The sequence below is a fragment of the Pelobates fuscus genome, chromosome 1 (assembly GCF_036172605.1).
Source record: "Pelobates fuscus isolate aPelFus1 chromosome 1, aPelFus1.pri, whole genome shotgun sequence".
Taxonomy (NCBI): Eukaryota; Metazoa; Chordata; class Amphibia; order Anura; family Pelobatidae; genus Pelobates; species Pelobates fuscus.
Window position 1 is genome coordinate 148,320,830 of NC_086317.1, and position 17,711 is coordinate 148,338,540.

The 17,711-nt window shown below is 42.1% G+C and overlaps 1 protein-coding gene across 1 annotated transcript; it reads right to left on the reverse strand.

Moving 5' to 3' along the window:
• Positions 1–1,831: 1,831 nt before the first annotated feature.
• ATP5PB (ATP synthase peripheral stalk-membrane subunit b) lies at positions 1,832–17,230 on the reverse strand. The gene is made up of 7 exons (XM_063444333.1): positions 17,081–17,230; positions 11,327–11,363; positions 10,616–10,761; positions 8,185–8,348; positions 7,225–7,350; positions 2,511–2,690; positions 1,832–1,991 (listed from the first exon to the last, which is right to left on the reverse strand). The coding sequence occupies exons 1-7, from the start codon at positions 17,106–17,108 to the stop codon at positions 1,920–1,922; spliced, it is 753 nt and encodes a 250-aa protein (XP_063300403.1). The 5' UTR covers positions 17,109–17,230; the 3' UTR covers positions 1,832–1,919.
• Positions 17,231–17,711: the final 481 nt, after the last annotated feature.

The window sequence follows — 17,711 nt, forward strand, 5'->3', positions numbered from 1 at the left end:
CTTTGGGGGTAAACCATTTGAGAGCGGTTTCACCCCTTCAAAGAAAGAGCACCCAGGGGCCTCCTTGCATCACAGCATTTCATTTAGATAAAGTTGTTATGGTGACCAGAATGTTCCTGTAATTTGATGAAAGGAACACTATAGTGTAAGGAATACAAACATATATTCCTGACACCATAGTTGTGAAAACGCTATTCATCCTTGCGTTATGTGAAAATGACTATGCTCCTTCCCTTTCATGACACTGTCAAAAAGGGGCCAAGCATGGATGTCATTACAATTATGTTCCCCCTCCCCCCCGGAAAAATTCCTGCGGACGTCCATGCTTAGGGTCCCCATGTTCCCCAGTGTCCCAATGTCTCAGCGTCCCCATGTCTCGGAGCTGCTGTCTGGACTCTCTGTGCAGAACTGCTCCCCGCGGATCAGTGACTAGAGAGAGGCAGGGAGGGAGATGCCATAACTTCTTATCACTGCCTCTCTCCAAACAAACAGCGACCCTTACTGGCCGGCGCTGGTATTGCAGAATAATCTAGGTTTATACTGAGACAGACATTTGTATTGCCGGTATTACTGCAATACCGGCACCGGCTAGGCAGCCTCAAATACCTGAGAAATACTTCTGAGAAATACCTGGCAACCCTAAGAAATACATGAGAAATACATGAGAAATACCTGCCAACCCTAAGAGTAGTGTGTAAAAAAAAAAAAAAATTTTTTTTTTTTTTTTTTTTTTAAACCAATGGGCCTATTCCATGGGCCTGGGCCTGGAGCTGCAGCTCCATCAGCCCCTATGTTAATCCGGCCCTGTATGTGATTAAAGTTCAATTTAGAGATTGAGATACAATTATTGAAGGTAAATTACATCTGTTTAAAAGTGAAACCAGTTTTTTTTTTCATGCAGGCTCTGTCAATCATAGCCAGTGGAGGTGTGGCTAGGGCTGCATAAACAGAAACAAAGTGATTTAACTCCTAAATGACAGTGAATTGAGCAGTGAAATTGCAGGGGAATGATCTATACACTAAAACTGCTTTATTTAGCTAAAGTAATTTAGGTGACTGTAGTGTTCCTTTAAAGTAGTGGCAGTTGTCGCAGACTCATTTATGTGTGTGCACACACACACACGAAAATAATTAGTTGAATGGAACTCTTATGAGGTCTGCCATGCAGCCTATGGTCTTTGTAATGGGTTGCTCCATCTCCATTTCTCCATCTGCACTTGTCAGAACTTCGGCCTCGGAGGTAAAATGCCAAGTATGGTTGCAGCCATCAACAAATACTGTTCTTATATAGCACGGAAGCTACGTCTGTGCAGGTCTCTGGTCCCTCATACCTTTCAATTTCTAGACCCCCACATCCTGCCAAGCATTTAAAAAACTAATAGTAATAAACTGAAGGATGGGTTCACCAATAGCCCAGCAGTGGATTTCATCTGGCTACATATTCAAGAAATAAGGTCGTATAGACAACTTGCTGTATGCCTAGAAGCTCTTCTGAGGCCCTCTTCTAACCTCTAGTGGCTACTTTGGATAACATATAAATGTGATTATATATAAGTATTGTTTTAAAATACTATGATTTGGTTCCTTTGGTAACCTACTAGGTTATAGTATTTTTCAGAACTACTGTGCTAGGTTATAGGGTTTATTTTCTTGTTAATACATTTCATAGCAAAAATATTTAGTTAAAAAAATCACACTGCCAAACAGAAAAGTTCATGTACATCACAAAGGACTCACATTTCAAATTGAACACTATTTTTTTCGGTTGATAAATAAGACCCTCACCACACAATAACAATAAAAAAAAAAAATGACAATATAGAAAGATAGCTCGGCGTAAAAATATTTAATTAAGCTTTATACACAGAACAGTTCTTTAACAGTTGGACTCCAAAGATGTAGATTGTGCATCAATACATTCAGACTTTAGCCTGGGCAGTCTTGGATAGAGCGTTCAGGTCAGAGATACACTTTGTGATACTCTCCTTTTGCTGTAGTAAATGAAATTGATAAGGATTTAGTTATTTGGACAAATAAGAAAGAAGGAATCAATGTGAAGAAAGAAAACAGAAGGGTGCAAAGTGTCATTAAAGTGGAGTACTCATCAACAGGGTCAACCTCAATTAGAAAATAAAATGAATTCTACACACAATACAGGCTAAATCAATTGCAAATGTATAGATGACAAAATACTTAAGTGCTGCTCTCTTGTCTTATCTGTGAGATGAACATGTGGGACCAAACAATAGCCACGATTCAATTACAGAACACTATTCATTCTGTAATTGAATAACAAGAATTGTAGGACACATAGCTGTACATACAAACCTCTTTTTCAACATAACTGTAGATGACATGTGTGCCAAAGAATTTACTAGCCCAATGTAAAAAAAGAATAATATAGTGCGAGAGGTGCACTTTAACCCCTTAAGGACACATGAAGTGTGACATGTCATGATTCCCTTTTATTCCAGAAGTTTGGTCCTTAAGGAGTTTTGAAGCTGCTTTACCTGCTGAGGAGTAATGCTCTGCACGACATTCTTCTCGATCCAGCTGACCATGTGATCCTGTTCCTTGCGCCGCTGCAGATGCTGTAGAGCCACCTGATAGTCCAGACGCTTCTTTACTTCACTGTACACGTTCAACAGTCGTTCCCTGTAATTGACTTCTAGGATCATATTCACATTATTCTGGAGGAGGAAATAAGGGGGGGAAAAAAAAAATCCTTAAAAGTCTGTAAGAAAATACCTAACATATGGAAAAACCCTGTATAGATAAAAACATATTCCATACATTATTATTGGGCTTATAGTTTTATACAGGAGCAAACCATATTTTATTTTTCAGAAAATACTTCCTCTTAAAGCAAATGAGAAAGCACAAATTACCGTCCAGCCAGAAACTGATACTGCATTTCAATGGAGTCAATGTAATCAAACCTTGGGATATATTTGTGCATAGGTTGCTTCTCAGAGCAATACATTTATGAAAGTGGGGGGTTTCCATGTGCGCTTTATTTTTCTTGCTCACCGTTAAAAGAATGTACCTTGTGGCATTTTTATAATCACCGCTATCTAAGAATTGCCCCAGAAATGTTAAAATAATGGTTATATAGCAAGAACAGTGGCATCGGCTATCTGTACAATACAGGGCATTGCAAGCGGATAAAATATAACAAAACAAAAAATATATGGGTCTGGTATAAAACCCTGAAATCAAGGCCTTGTTAGGGTTAATTCCTGTGCTGGGCTATCCCACACATACAGCAAGTAACAAAACAAAATGCAGTCCGCACTCAGGAGTAAACCCGTATGATCCACAGAAAAATACACAGAAATAATGAAAAGTGCACATTTATTTATATAAAAATTGGAGCGATGTATGGCAGAAAATAGTCATGGCAGCACTCCAAAAATCTGCGTTACTCAATATCCCTGCTCTTATATTCAAACAGTATATACAGTGCCTTGCAAAAGTATTCACCCCCTTGGCATTTTTCGTGTTTTGTTGCCTCACAACCTGGAATTAACATGGATTGTTTGAGGATTTGCATCATTTAATTTACAGAACATGCCCACAACTTTGCTTCACAATAATAATAAAAACAAAAAACACAACACATCTTCAAACAACAAATAGGACAAAATGACAGAAAAAGGTCAATGTGCATAACTATTCACCCCCCTAAAGTCAATACTTTGTAGATCCACCTTTTGCGGCAATCACAGCTCCAAGTCGCTTTGGATAAGTCTCTATGAGCTTGCCACATCTTACCACTGTAATCTTTGCACATTCCTCCTTGCAAAACTGCTCCAGCTCCTTCAGGTTGGATGGTTTGCACTTGTGAACAGCAATCATTAAGTCTGACCACAGATTTTCTATTGGATTGAGGTCTGGGTTTCCCCTTAAACCACTCAAGTGTAGCAGTGTGTTTGGGGTCATTGTCTTGCTGGAAGGTGAACCTTCGTCCTAGCCTCAAATCACGCCCTGAGTGGTACAAGTTTTACTCAAGAATATCCCTGTATTTAGCATCATCCATCTTTCCCTCAACTCTGACCAGTTTCCCAGTCCCAGCTGTTGAAAAACATCCCCACAGCAGACCAGTACCTTCCTCCATAGATTTTGGGAGTCTCCCACATGCCTTTTCGCAAACTCAAAACGTGCCATTTTGTTTTTTTGCTGCAAGTAATGGCTTTCTTCTGGCCACTCTGCCATAAAGCCCAACTCTATGGAGCGTAGGGCTTATTGTTATCCTATGTACAGATACTCCAGTCTCTGCTGTGCAACTCTGCAGCTCCTTACCTTAGGTCTCTGTGCTGCCTCTCTGATTAATGCACTCCTTGACTGGTGCGTGAGTTTTGGTGGGCGGCTGTCTCTTGGCAGGTTTGCTGTTGTGCCATGTTCTTTCCATTTGTTTATGATAGATTTGATAGTGCTCCTAGGGATCATCAAAGATTTGGATATTTTTTTTTATAACCTAACCCTGACTTTTACTTCTCAACATCATTTTCCCTTACTTGTTTGGAGAGTTCCTTGGTCTTCATGGCAGGATTTGGTTAGTGGTGCCTCTTGCTTAGGTGTTGCAGCCTCTGGTGCCTTTCAAAAAAGGTGTGTATATGTAATGACAGATCATGTGACACTTAGATTGCACACAGGTGGACATCATTTCACTAATTATGTGACTTCTGAAGGTAATTGGTTGCACCAGAGCTTTTTATGGGCTTCATAACAAAGGGGGTGAATACATACGCACATGGCAAATTTCAGTTTTCTTTTTCTAAAAAAATTGTTTTAAGTATATATTTTTCTCATTTCACTTCACCAACTTAGACTATATTGTGTTCTGATCCATCACATAAAACTCAGATTAATAAAACATTGAACTTAAGGCTGTAATGTAACAAAATAGCTAAAAAGTCAAGGGGGGGGGGGGGCCTGAGCTTCATGGCGGCTGGACATGCCTCGTGTGTGTTCCGAGCTCAATCTTCATTTCTAGCCAGAATAAATGCACTCCAGCCAGCCGGGATACACAAAAACGCCTGAAGCTTGGCCGTACTTACCTCCGGAGCCAGCCAAGGTGCCCCGGGTCTGCCACCCGCGGATGCATGGAGCGTCCGTCGAGGGTGAGGTGGCCGATCCCCCACTCTGCGCGACCTAGTGCCCTCCCAAGCCTGTAATACAGCCCTGTTCCCCCCCCCCCCCCTCTGGACCGGTGGGGGTTATCCCGGTCCACCCTAGCCTGTACCTGGCACCAAGCGAATTTAAGTTCATCGCCCTAACTAGCTGAGATATTGCCCCAGCAGAAACACACAAGATGGCGGCCCAACATACCCTACAAGACGAAAACTCCCAGCAATCCGAGCCGAGGCCTCTAAGCCCGGCACAGATCACTCAAAGGAGGCTGGATGAAATTTTTACCCGGTTCTGGGCAGGATTGGAGGCACGCCAAAAAGCAGCAAAGCCCCAACATCGGGAGGACGACAGGGGGGTTGAGAGGCGGATGGTGAGGGGGCCCCCCTATGATCGTCCATGTCTCTAAAGCACATAAAACCTCCTCCCATTAAGAGATCACCTAGGCCGAAGCACACAAGGGGCAGAACCCCGCGGCATCGTCCACACAGGCGGAGGATCACCCGCTACAAGCGGCCACTTACCACCAAATCCTCCTGCTTACCCCTTAGATGGGGAGGACAGGAACCCCAGGAGCCCCCCAAGTCCGTGGCACGAAGATGCTTGCCTGTCAGCTGGCCTGGGGCAGGAGGGACGCCTAACAGAGCCATCGGACTGCTACAGCCACCTTTGCCCTCAGTGCACAAGACTCACACTTCCCATCCTTGGGAATAGGCTGAATTAAAGCCTGCTGCCTAAAGCTGTACCGCCATTATGGGACTAACCGCTAACAACAGTTGCCACTGCTGGGACTTCCATATATGACTCACATGGGCCAGCCAGACTGGGTTTCACATACGCATGCATGCTGCAGCTGTCTAACCTTTATGTTTTGCTTTACCTGCTTTTATGTTAAATGTTTTCTTAGGCTAGCTGGGTCTTAAACAATAACTGGCTCTCTGCCTAACTCACTAAAATACTACATAGATACAGAGCCAGTGGTTCCTAACATTTTTTTTTTTTTTTTAGATCAGCACAACATAACTACGCAGAAACAGGATCCACAATGTCAAAATCCAGTGTTAAGATGTCTGCACATGTAATGCTGCCCCTCTCGGTCACTCCTCTGACTGCTACTCTCTGATACGCTCATTATGTTAACTAACCAAGCGAGACCCTAAGCAGAAGTGATTTTTGCTGCAGTATAAATGTTTACCCCTCTCAGAAAAGCAATGCCACAAAACTCATCATACTCTAAATGGTAACTACATTTATTATAAGCACGTCTAGCCTAGCATGTTAAATGAGAATTACTAATGTTATTTTCAGGTTTTAATAAAAAAAAAAAAAAAAAAAAAGAAAAAAAAAAACACAACAATTGTGCTGCTTAAACTGCCACATGTTGAAATGCTATGAAAATGCTTGCAGTAAGCTGTCGTGGCGCTGCCCGCTTGTTACTTTATGCACAAGTAAAAATAAAGAATTAAAAAAAAAAAAAAGTCAAGGGGGGTGAATAAACACAAGATGAATATACAGATATCCAGGCAAAGACAACACACTTGCAAAAAAATAAATAAAAAAAATAATAGGAACATTTAAGGAATGAATATTAAGAAGTTGTGATACCTGCTGCTGCCAGATGTGAGGAAGACCACCCACAAAAAGGTAAGAGTGAGTACCCTGGATGCGTTTCACACCCCCTTAGTGCTTTATCAACATGAGTCTTGTGATTATCATATGCTGTTTGCATTACTCAATATTCCTGCTCTTATACTAAGCTTTTTGAAGTACTGCCATGACAATTTTCTGCAATACATTTTTATACCAATACATTTTTTTTGCACTTTCATTATTTCTGAGTGCGGACTGCATTTTGTTTTGTGTTACTTATTGCAAGCGGATATTGCCACCTTCTGTGAAAGGTGGGCCAAGCCTATGGTTCCTTATGTACTAAATTTAGGTGGTTTTTTTTGTGTAAAATGACAGTAAGAGCAAACAAACATGAGGGAAGGAGTTAGTGACATTTTGAAACAAGCCCTAAGATGAATGATTGGATTTCATAGATGCCTTCTGTCAAATTTGTTATTAAACTCAAACAATTTTAACAGAACTTACCCTTTTGGCATCAAAGAGGTAGTGTCGTCCCTCAACCCTCCATTGCTCCTTCTTCTCTTCTTCTATTGCTTGCTCAAAATTCTTAACTGAGGCATCTTTCACTGCCTGAGCACTTGCAACTTTTTCCTACAGTGAGAGAATGTATTAAAACAGTTCAACATCAACAGGTATTAATTAACATAATGATTCACAACAATCCACATTAAAGTAGGCAGTAGTAAATCGTCCAATACCCCACTGCTTACAGCTTCATATTGGAAGGCATAAGCATGCAATCCATACACATGCCGTACAAATACATTTTATACAAGTTCCCCTTTAAATGCAAAACATTCTACCTACACATTCATGGTTATTTATGAAAGTGAGAATTCAACGTGAAGTTCACATTTTAGATAAAAAATTGCTGAAGTGGAAAAATTCTCAAGTCAATTATGGTTTCAGTTGGCTACTCAGGCTTTCAATGTGACTTTCATCTTGAATACTCACTTCACTAACCCGGGTTGTGTTAAACAAATGTGCTACAAACTTGTAGATGAAGTTATTCAACTATAAATTAATTTGACCTTCTTGGGCTTTACTGTAATAGATACAATAGTGGATACTGCATCAAACTATTCAGTCACATACAATGGACATTTCATGAACAACTGACTGCTTATAATACTAGTAACACTCCTGAAAAACCATACAAATTCACAAATCTAATGGAAACATATCTAGCAATTTATACTTGTGTATCCGGGATCGCCTAGCAAATTCAGAATGCTCTTTTAAAGGTTGCCCAACATCAAGATAGACAGACCAGAAAAACATTACCAACTAATGAAAATATAAATGTGGCCTTTTTATTGAACTAGAGCGTACATGCAGGGCAGGAAATAAGAACTGTGTTACTCCAATGTTTTTTATATTCTATTTGTAAACTTGTGGATGCAAACAGAATAGATAAAAGCTTACTTCATTGAGTTTGTCTGCAAAGGCTGCCACTTCTGGACCAAATTTCTTGATGCTGTACACAATTACCACGCCAATACAAGCAGCAGCAAAAGTCTCATGATTTAGAACGTAGACTTCCTTGGACAGGAGGTAGACAAGGAGACCAGTACCCAACATGTAAGGACCTACAGAAATATATGAACAGACAACCGGTTGTTAGACCTACTTAGTTTGGTTTCTTATTGTGTCAACACAAACAAATTGGCAAAAAGGTTTGCTTTTGTAATAAACATTAACCTGCTCAAACCTTGAATATAAATTAAGTTTCAGATGCTTTAAACAAAAAAATTTAAAAGCAATAAAAATGTAGCTTTCAGGGACAGGGCCTGACTATCACAGAGGCTAGATGCATCTCAGATGGGCTCCTCCACAAACCTGCTAAGTTTGGCATTTTAAAGCATACTAGTGTACAGTTTGGATCAGACCTAATGAAGTCCAAGCTATTAGATTTACCTGCAATGCGGGAAAGAGGTCAGAGACCCGAAGTGAGCTTGTTGGTCCATCGTGGTAAATGCGATGTGAGCGCTGGGCAGGGGATACAGCTGGTCTCCTCTGCTGGGAGTGTCCAGAAGCCACTTATCCTGTACTCCCCCCCCCCCCCCCCCTGGACCAGTAGAGGTGATCCCAGTCCTCCCCTGGGTAGACACCTAACTCAGCCAGATGTGGCTTTGACTTCAAGCACAACATGCTGTGGCCAAACGAAAATGGCGGAGGCTGCTTGGCTCCAGTATGCCCGGGACGACTCCAGCAATATACTTACCCGACTGGACAAGCTTTTCTATAACTTCTGGCAGCAGCTTGAACGCAGGATGCACCTGCCCCACCGCAAACATCGACAACCTCTCTTCGGGGTACTATTCAAGAGCCCGGGGGGATAAACACAAGGTGAGTTCCCACACGGCGGCAGACTTCGTTCAAGTGAAGGCCTATCACGAAGCTGCTAAGGACCAACTTGAGGTCCTAATGGAGGGCTTCAATATCTGCAGGACACCCGACAACGACTGGGCTCCTGCACTGTCTGCAAGCACCTACCCTGTATGTCCTCTCCATAATGCCTGATTGCATCCTTCCCCCCGAGGGCATCAGCTGAGCTGTGCTGCATAGAAGGAATCACTGGGACTCATGTCCAACATGTATGACACTAAAGACTTCAAGGCCTGCCATTAAGATTGTATACAGACGCCTTACCGGAATCTCCCAGGGGGATAATTTCTTCAACAAATCGACAGTCATATGTTTTTTTCTTTCTGTGGCCCTCCTCTAGTCTAGCTAGATTTCTGTATCCCTAAGCATATTCCTTACTCTATTTAGACATGTCAGATTTTTTTTGTTATACTTCTAAAAGTGCAGAACCTCGGGCATTTAATGTATGGCCTGATTAAAAATCCACTGGTTTATCTTTCTTTTAAATGCCTATATATGCCTGTTTGTTGCAGTAATTTTTTCTATTTAGCTTTCAATTTTAGGAGGTACGACAAAGCTTACATCATCATTTCATTCAAGAAAGTTAGTTTAAAAGATTTCCTTTTATCAAATGGTTTGGAGAACGAGGTGTTTTGTTATGGTGGGAAGGACAAGTGAGGAAAGATGGGAGCTTGTCATAATGAGGAAAGGTGGGAGCTTACCACAAGAAAGCTCTAAGGAGGTTTCCTTTGATGAATAGCCAGTCATGAAACAGGTAGCACTTTACTAGTTTAGTTTAAAAATTTATATACATTGTGTGTTTCATCAAATTTGGTTATTTAAGTTTATTTACAATTTTTTTTCTTTGCACCTATGGGGGTTAAGTAAAGAAGAATTGTTCAAGATCCAACAATTGCCTGAATATACCCGCTTGTACGGAATACGTGCCAATTCCTGACAAATGCCTAAATGTGTCTTCTAGTAAGGAGAATATCTGAAGTAAGTAGGTTTATTCTTTAAACTGGGAAGTGTTAGCATCGACATGTTAATTGCACTTTTTGCGCCAAAATAACAGAGCTTGAGCACATTTTCCCATTTGGCTTTTCTGGCCTGAAAACTTCGTTGAGCAAGAAAAAAAAAAAAAAAAATGAAACAAAATGTAAGTGGTTAAAGCTCCTTGAACAAAAATATAAAATGATTTTAGTGTCTTATTCCCAAATAAAAATGTAATACAAATATGACATGGTGTAAAGTTATGCCTATTGATTTTAAATAAAAAAAGAAAAAAAAAATTATGTGAAACTTATTGACACAATTTGAAGTGCTAATCATGTTTATATAATTCACATTTTTCTTTTACCAATTCGCACATTTTGCTGATATGATATTTTACAGATTAACGTAGATAGATGTTACTCCTTAGGTATTAAAATAATGTACATCGACCTGAAGTCTATATGTCATCACAAAATATAAAGCATTTGCTTACCTGTGACTCCAGTCTTGGGATAGAGGAACTGGAAGAACTCTTCAGGGATTAACCCATAACGAACCTTCCCTCCTTTCTCTGGGAGAGGCGGTACAGGAGCCAAGGAAACCTTCCCAGTGTGAAAAGACCTACTCGCATGCACAAGGCTAACAGAGACAAAAATAAAAATAAATAGAACAGCAATTTGATCTGCCAGTGGCCAACATGGTTTGGCAACTTCAATATAGACATATACAAAGTCTATATAAAAAAAAAAAAAAAAATAGCAACATACTCAGACACACTATAGCAAAGGAGCACTCCAAGCACCATAAGCACTACTTACTAAAGTAAGTAGTCAAACCATTTTAGAAGTTTGATTTCTTACATGTGGTCCACCGGGCCCCTGTTCTACAGCCCCCAGAAAGCTGGAAGCTTTCCTGCCTGAACTGGACCCAGTGGTGCAGGGCTTACCTCAGGAGAGCCAACAGGATCTCCTAAGCTGGAACATCCAGCTCTCCTGGCTGCATAGATGAAGGTGCCTGGGCATTCTCTACGCTGTAGTGGTTATAGTTCTTGGAGTGTTCCTTTAAATATTGGTAACAAAAAAAAATGAAAACCACTCAACTAGCAGAACTAACATTTTCCACTAGTGAGTGACAACTATTTGAGTATTTTCCTTTACTGCATTTATAAAAACATAATAATGGGAAAAAAATAAGAAAAACTTACCCCATACTGAGAGGAGCAGAGTTCCTCAGGGCAGAGGCTAGAAATTTAAAAAAAAAAAAAAAAAAAAAAAATTGATTAAAATATTTGTTTTGGACTATTCAGATTTAGTAAGTATATGTATCTATAATAATAGCAAGGACAGATAGGAGAACATTCATGATGACAGATTATTATGTAAAATATTGTTACAGACTACACACAAGTAAATAAATCACCAACAGAGGTATTCATTTTTTGATAGTGCATATTAGAAAACTTGGCATAAATTTAATAGAATTTCCCCATGGTGCAGAAGATGTTTAAGAAAACAAAAAAAAAACACCTTTGCTCTTTTTTGACTACGCCACCTGGCAGGGGATACATTATGTGCATGCGCGTCAATGGCTGCGCTCACATTAGAATTTCCACATAGGAAAGCATTATACAATGCTTTCCTATGGCATTTTGGGTGACACTGGATGTCCCCATGCATAGTGTGCGGACATCCAGCGTCAACTAGACGACCAAAAGTCTGGAAGTGCCTCTGGTAGGCAGCCATCTTTAAGGGTTAACTCATTAGAGATGGAGTTAACCCTTAAAGATAATTATTGCAGTTTCTTTAAAACTGTAATAATTACCTTTGCAGGGCTAGGGGACCTGGGACACTACACCTAGACCACTTAAATGAGCTGAAGTGGCCTGGGTGCCTACAGTGTCCCTTTAAGCAGACATGCAGGATACCTTTGGATGCGAGTGCCAGCTGAACTCTCTAATCCAATAAGCAAAGTCATGTATCGGCCAGGCTTTACTCTGCAGTGATATCCTCCCTTTACTGCAAGAAAGACTAGCCGTGTTGCAGGCACCCTGGTAAGAAACATACTAAAACAAACAGTTTGACTACTTTGAGTGGAACAGTGCCAGGGCACTCCTGGCAGTTTAACCACTAAAGTGGGATATAGTGCGTATGGTGCTTGGAGCACTCCTTTGTTTTGGAGACTATTGCAAAAATCAGGACAGTGATACATCTTGTAAACAATGTCCAAAAACACTTCCAGAACATTTTTGCTAATCCAGATCGGGGACATATGAGATTTAAAGGAAAACTAAGTTTGTATTTCTATCGCTGCAGTGCCCTGGGTCCTAGTTATATATAGGTGTCCCTCCACTCTAATAAAATACAAAGTTTACCCATTTTTCCAGCACCACTGCTCACCTCTTCCGCAACATGATCGAGGAGGCATAGTTACTCCGGTATGGTCCAATCCAATGTGCCTCATAGAAGCATTCGGGACCTGATACACATGCGCGGCGATGACCACACATCATCCAAAGCATGATAGGAAAGAACTGTATACAAGGCTTTCCTATAAACTTCTACGTCACTTGACCAAGGTTTATTGTCAGTGCAGCAGAAGCGCCTCTTTTGGGGGTCAGGAATACGGACGCTAGAAGTAGATTCCACACTGCAATATAAACATTGCATATTCTAAAAAACTGCAATATTTTGCATTGCAGGATTTAAAGGACAGGGCCACTACACTCAGACCCACTTGGCCTAGTGCCCTTTTAATGGATAACCTTGCAAGTGTTTAAAGACAGGGGTCAGCAACCTATGGCACTCAAGGTGCCTTTGCACGGCACTCAAGGTTGCCAGAGCCAAACAGGTTCTGGCATAACAGGAGACCAAGTGGTGATATTTGCTAGTGCAACCCAAGCGGCAATTGCAGGTTGTGAGGGACATTCCTCAATTTTATTAAAGACCCGGAGGCTCCTATTATGCTGCACTTTATTTCCCTCAGCAGCAAAGAAACATTATTGAAAAAAAAACATTAGAAACAGGTCTGCCTTCATATAGGCAATGTCCGCCTAGCAACATGACCATCCAATCAGTGTCATCCTTTCCATATAGCTGGCGGAGCGTTGATGACCATTTCCTCTTTCTTTGCTGCTTGCCCTCAGATAAGTAGATCTCTCACAGTTCTCCAACTGTGGGATCCTCTAATGCTTATTCTATTTGATTTACTATTTGTACTTTAATTGTATGTAATTGTTCTTTGCTAATACTATATTGCACTATTTAGTAGTCTGTAATAGTACCCTGTACCTTTTATTGGTACTGATTGGAATTATAACTCTCAATATATTTCACCTTTAATTCAGGACTTAACCCTTAGTCTGGGTGCCCTGATATGCATGGGGACTTTACAGGTCCTGGTAGTCACTTCACAATTACCCGTTTTATTTTCGCGGGCATCTGACCCGACCGCGCATGCGCGCCCAATCAGGGAAGCCCCAGCGGCCATTTTCCGGTCCGGCTGTATGCCGCGGTCGGATTTAATTCTGACCGCGCTTTCAGCCGCACACCACCTCTCTCTCCCCTTGCGGCTGGGTAATTAATATGTACCGCGATAGGCGGTTACCGGTTAAGTCGTTCTCTTCCACGGCGGCCATCTTTTTGGTTTCCGTCGTCGCGGCGGTCATTTTCTTCCGTTTTTTTTCCGCCCTTTAACTCTGGAACGCCCACTCCGTCCCTTGATCGGAGTTGGTGTCCAGTATTAGTGGCGGACGGTTCCCCTTTCTCCTGCTCCCCCCATTATTTTGATAATACCTGTGAGTAATTGTATTTGCCTTGCTTTTACAAGGCAGTTCTGGTAGTTTTTCTGGGTTACTTAACCCTGCTCTCAACTTACTATTAAAGTCATTTGACAAATTTCTGCCTGTCATTTAAATTGCACTAATGCAATCCTCTAATGATCTACCTGGTCCCTCAGGTACAAAAGCTGACCCTCAAACGGCCTTGGGTTTTCCCCCTGTAGTTTCTGGGGATGAATTGGATTTCCCAGCATCAGAGGAAATTCAGGCTATCATGGACACTACTGTGTCCAAGTCTGTCTCTAAGGCCCTGGCATCTGCCATGGACATTATGTCTTCCTCTATATCAAAATCATTTACCCAAGCACTAAGGCAGGCCCAACAAGTGGTCCCTCCGACCGCCATGCCAGTCGCGATACCATCCACTTCTCACCCACCACGCCCCGGCCGCAAAGCCTCGGCAAAAATCAAGCACTCCTCCAAACCAATGATGGACAGAAAAACACCTGTCACAGATGGCACGAATATTAATCCACCGTGCAAAAGAGCCTCTAGCCGGGCAAAAGCGGCTAGGCAATGGAAGTGGGCTAAAGTCCAACCTGAGTCAGAACTCAGTTCAGATGAGGAGAGTGCCCCTAGCATAGACTCAGATCAGTCTAACGATTTGTCCGACTTAGATTCGGACTACGGAATGGATGAGGAGTTTAATCCCTCCACTAAAATAGATACCACTGGCATGTCCAGTTCTGATTTAAACAAACAGTGAAAAATCCTTGACCCACAGGGCGAACCATTGTTCGAGCCTGATGATTTACGTCACCCCCGCTCTGCGGAATGGTCACCGGCCGAGCATGTGGCGCAATACGTTGCTTCACGGGTTCGTAAGCCTTTGGATAAGGCAACACGAAATAAGCTGAGGGCCGAATGCCCACGCCCAACTGTACCAGACGAGGTCGGTAAGACACCCCAAGTCGATCCAAAAATCATACAATTTCTGAGCAAAACGGGTTGGAAACCTAAGAAAGGCTTAGACTTTTCGCTCTATAATTGCCAAGACAAAGTCTTGGATATCTTCGGTCCAGCGACCAAAATTTTTGAAGCGGTGGAGGAATCCTTGGCGCATGACGAGTCCTTGGACCGCCTCACTATTAGAGGTTGGATTCAGAGGGTGATATGCCTCATAGGCAATGCCAATACAGCTCTTGCTACAGAGCGTCGCAAATCTATACTAATTAAAATAGAGCCCAAACTCATAAATATGGCAATTACTGAACCAGGAGCCCAAGCAAAAGGGTATCTTTTTGGATTGTCTTTTGTGAAAGACCTGGGCTCATATGTCCAAACATTCACGGCCTTGGACAAGGCACAATCAAATCTAAAAAGGGTGTTCCACCCAAAGGTTTTTGTTGGGGCCGGCAGAGCAAGGGGACGTCTGTCCGGCAGAGTCAATAGAGGCTCGCGCCCGAACCGAGGCTCCTATATGGGGAGAACCCCCTTCTTCCCCCCCAACGAGGCAGACCTTGGGTGTCTCAGATCACTTCCTCCCAGGACTTGTGCAGAAAATGTCATAGGGCAGGGGTCTGCACTTAAAATGGGCAAATCTGAAACATGTTATGCATTACAAACACTTTAGCTTTACACATATAACCTTTCTCAGTGCTACAGAGGATTTAACAATCCTGCAGAATCAGCTGTGCATTTATATTGAGACTTACAGCTTTTGAATAAAGTTTGGCAGAGAAGCAAAAGGATTTACATGCAAAGGTCAGCTATCATAGCTAAAAGCAAAAAACGTTAGCCAATAGTCCTCAGGCAAGTGAAATAATAATAGTCGATCTAAAACATAGTGTTAGTGCATATTTAGAAAAATGGGTGAAGTAGGATCGGTTTTCCCATTTGTTGAAATAAGTTACAACAAAGGCTCTTATAAGAACTCCTAAAAACTTAAACTTTAAGAAGGACTGGAAACCTTGCTCTGGTCTCCAGACCAACTCATTTCAGCCACATCAACTCCACAATGAATATCCCAGGATGAATGTCTGATTGTAGATACCAAAAACGTTGTGTGTTATCAAGTGTACTGGGGTCACTGCTGAAAGGTTGTTACAAAGTCATTTGAAAGGCCTACAAAGTTATGAGAGAATGCTTTGGGAAGGAAACAATTAGGGACAGCTTTATATCAAATTTATATTTAAGTGTGATTTGCAATTAAAGTAATGGTATGGACTGTAAGAAAAGGAAAGCTAAAGACATAGAATAACTCTATGGGAAAAATATACAAGACATAGTCGCTATAATTCTAGACACACATACCTCCATAGCTAAACCGCTTTATAAATTGTATGTTCTCGGATTATAAAATCATGTAAAAAAAAAAACGTTGCCACTACACCAGAACTGTGGAAAGCTGACAAAAGAATTGAAAATTTTGGGCCAAAAACACCCAATGAGGAAAAGCTGGCCAACTCTGCCATTTTCCTACTTTGCTTCAAAATTTGAAATTTCCTTTTGTGGCTTCTCCACAATCCCCGTCAATGTAATGCCATCATCAAGTCAATCAATAAACAAGTTGAAGTAACCAACTTAGGCCCATATCAATGCGTTTTTCAAGCTATGCCGGCCACAGGACAACAGTCAGGTGCAAATCATAAATATTAAATATGAAAGCAGTCTTGGTGCTGTCGGTCAGGGTTATTCACTAAAAGGTGAGTTATTGGAAATGATATCAGGGATATTCACTAAAGGGTGAGTTATTGGAAATGATATCAGGGATATTCACTAAGGGGTGAATTATCGGGAATGGTATCAGGGTTGTTCACTAATTTCAGAGAATTAAACCTGAAACGTAAACCTTAGAATAAAAAATCTTATCTAGAATAAACAACACATTCAGCTACAGTTATGGCTTTGTTATTTTACCCAAAATAATGAGCTCAGTGTATGACCCTGAAGGTGGATTTCACGTTAGCCGAATTAAACCCATAACAGTCTGGGGGTTGGGGGGGATTGAGTTGGGCTATTTCGGTGTAGCAGTATAATGTGATTTGCTGCCGTTCCGCCCTTTACAAGGGTAGCCATGGTAGTTAGTCCCCCGGGTCCCATGCGGCCTGTCCCGCTCCCACACCCCGCTCCCAGAGCCCAGTCCTGCAGGCGGGGTCATGGCGGCTCCCTGGCTGCACTCACCCGAGGCCAGGGCCACTCTGGACAGCATGGTGCGGCAGGGGTTACGGTGCTGGTGTCGGGAAGTGAAGCTGCCTCCGCCGGTAATTCTGTGCCCTCAATGTCCCTGACACAGCCTAGAAGGCAAGATGGCGCAGGACACGCCCCCTCCCGCCCACCGGAACGTCACTGAGCCGTGCGCGGCCATCTTTGTTCCTGGCATATTACCCTATGGATTCGCTGTCCGCCATCTTTACTGAGGGCATTGCTGTGACTATCCAGTTCATGGAGCGCTGCCATGGGAGACGAGGGCAGATTCTTTATTCTCAGCTTTGGAGGCTACGAGCTGAATTGCTCACGGTTTATGTATTATTTAGTGTAAATCTTTCTGCGGTTAGTGTGTATTGATTTATTTTCTATTAATGCGTTTCCTTATTTATCACTATGGGTACACGCTTTGACCTTATTCAATATGGCAGCTCTTCCGCGTCTGGCCCCGCCCCCTGGCGAAGGGCAAAGGCAGCGGTAGGAGGCGTGGCCTGCAAAGCTGTCATGACTGGGGAGGCGTGGCAGTACTAAGGGGGCGTGGCCTGTGATGCAGCGTCCTGATGGAGGGCGTGGCCTAAAATAATGTCATTAGTAGGGGGCGTGGCTA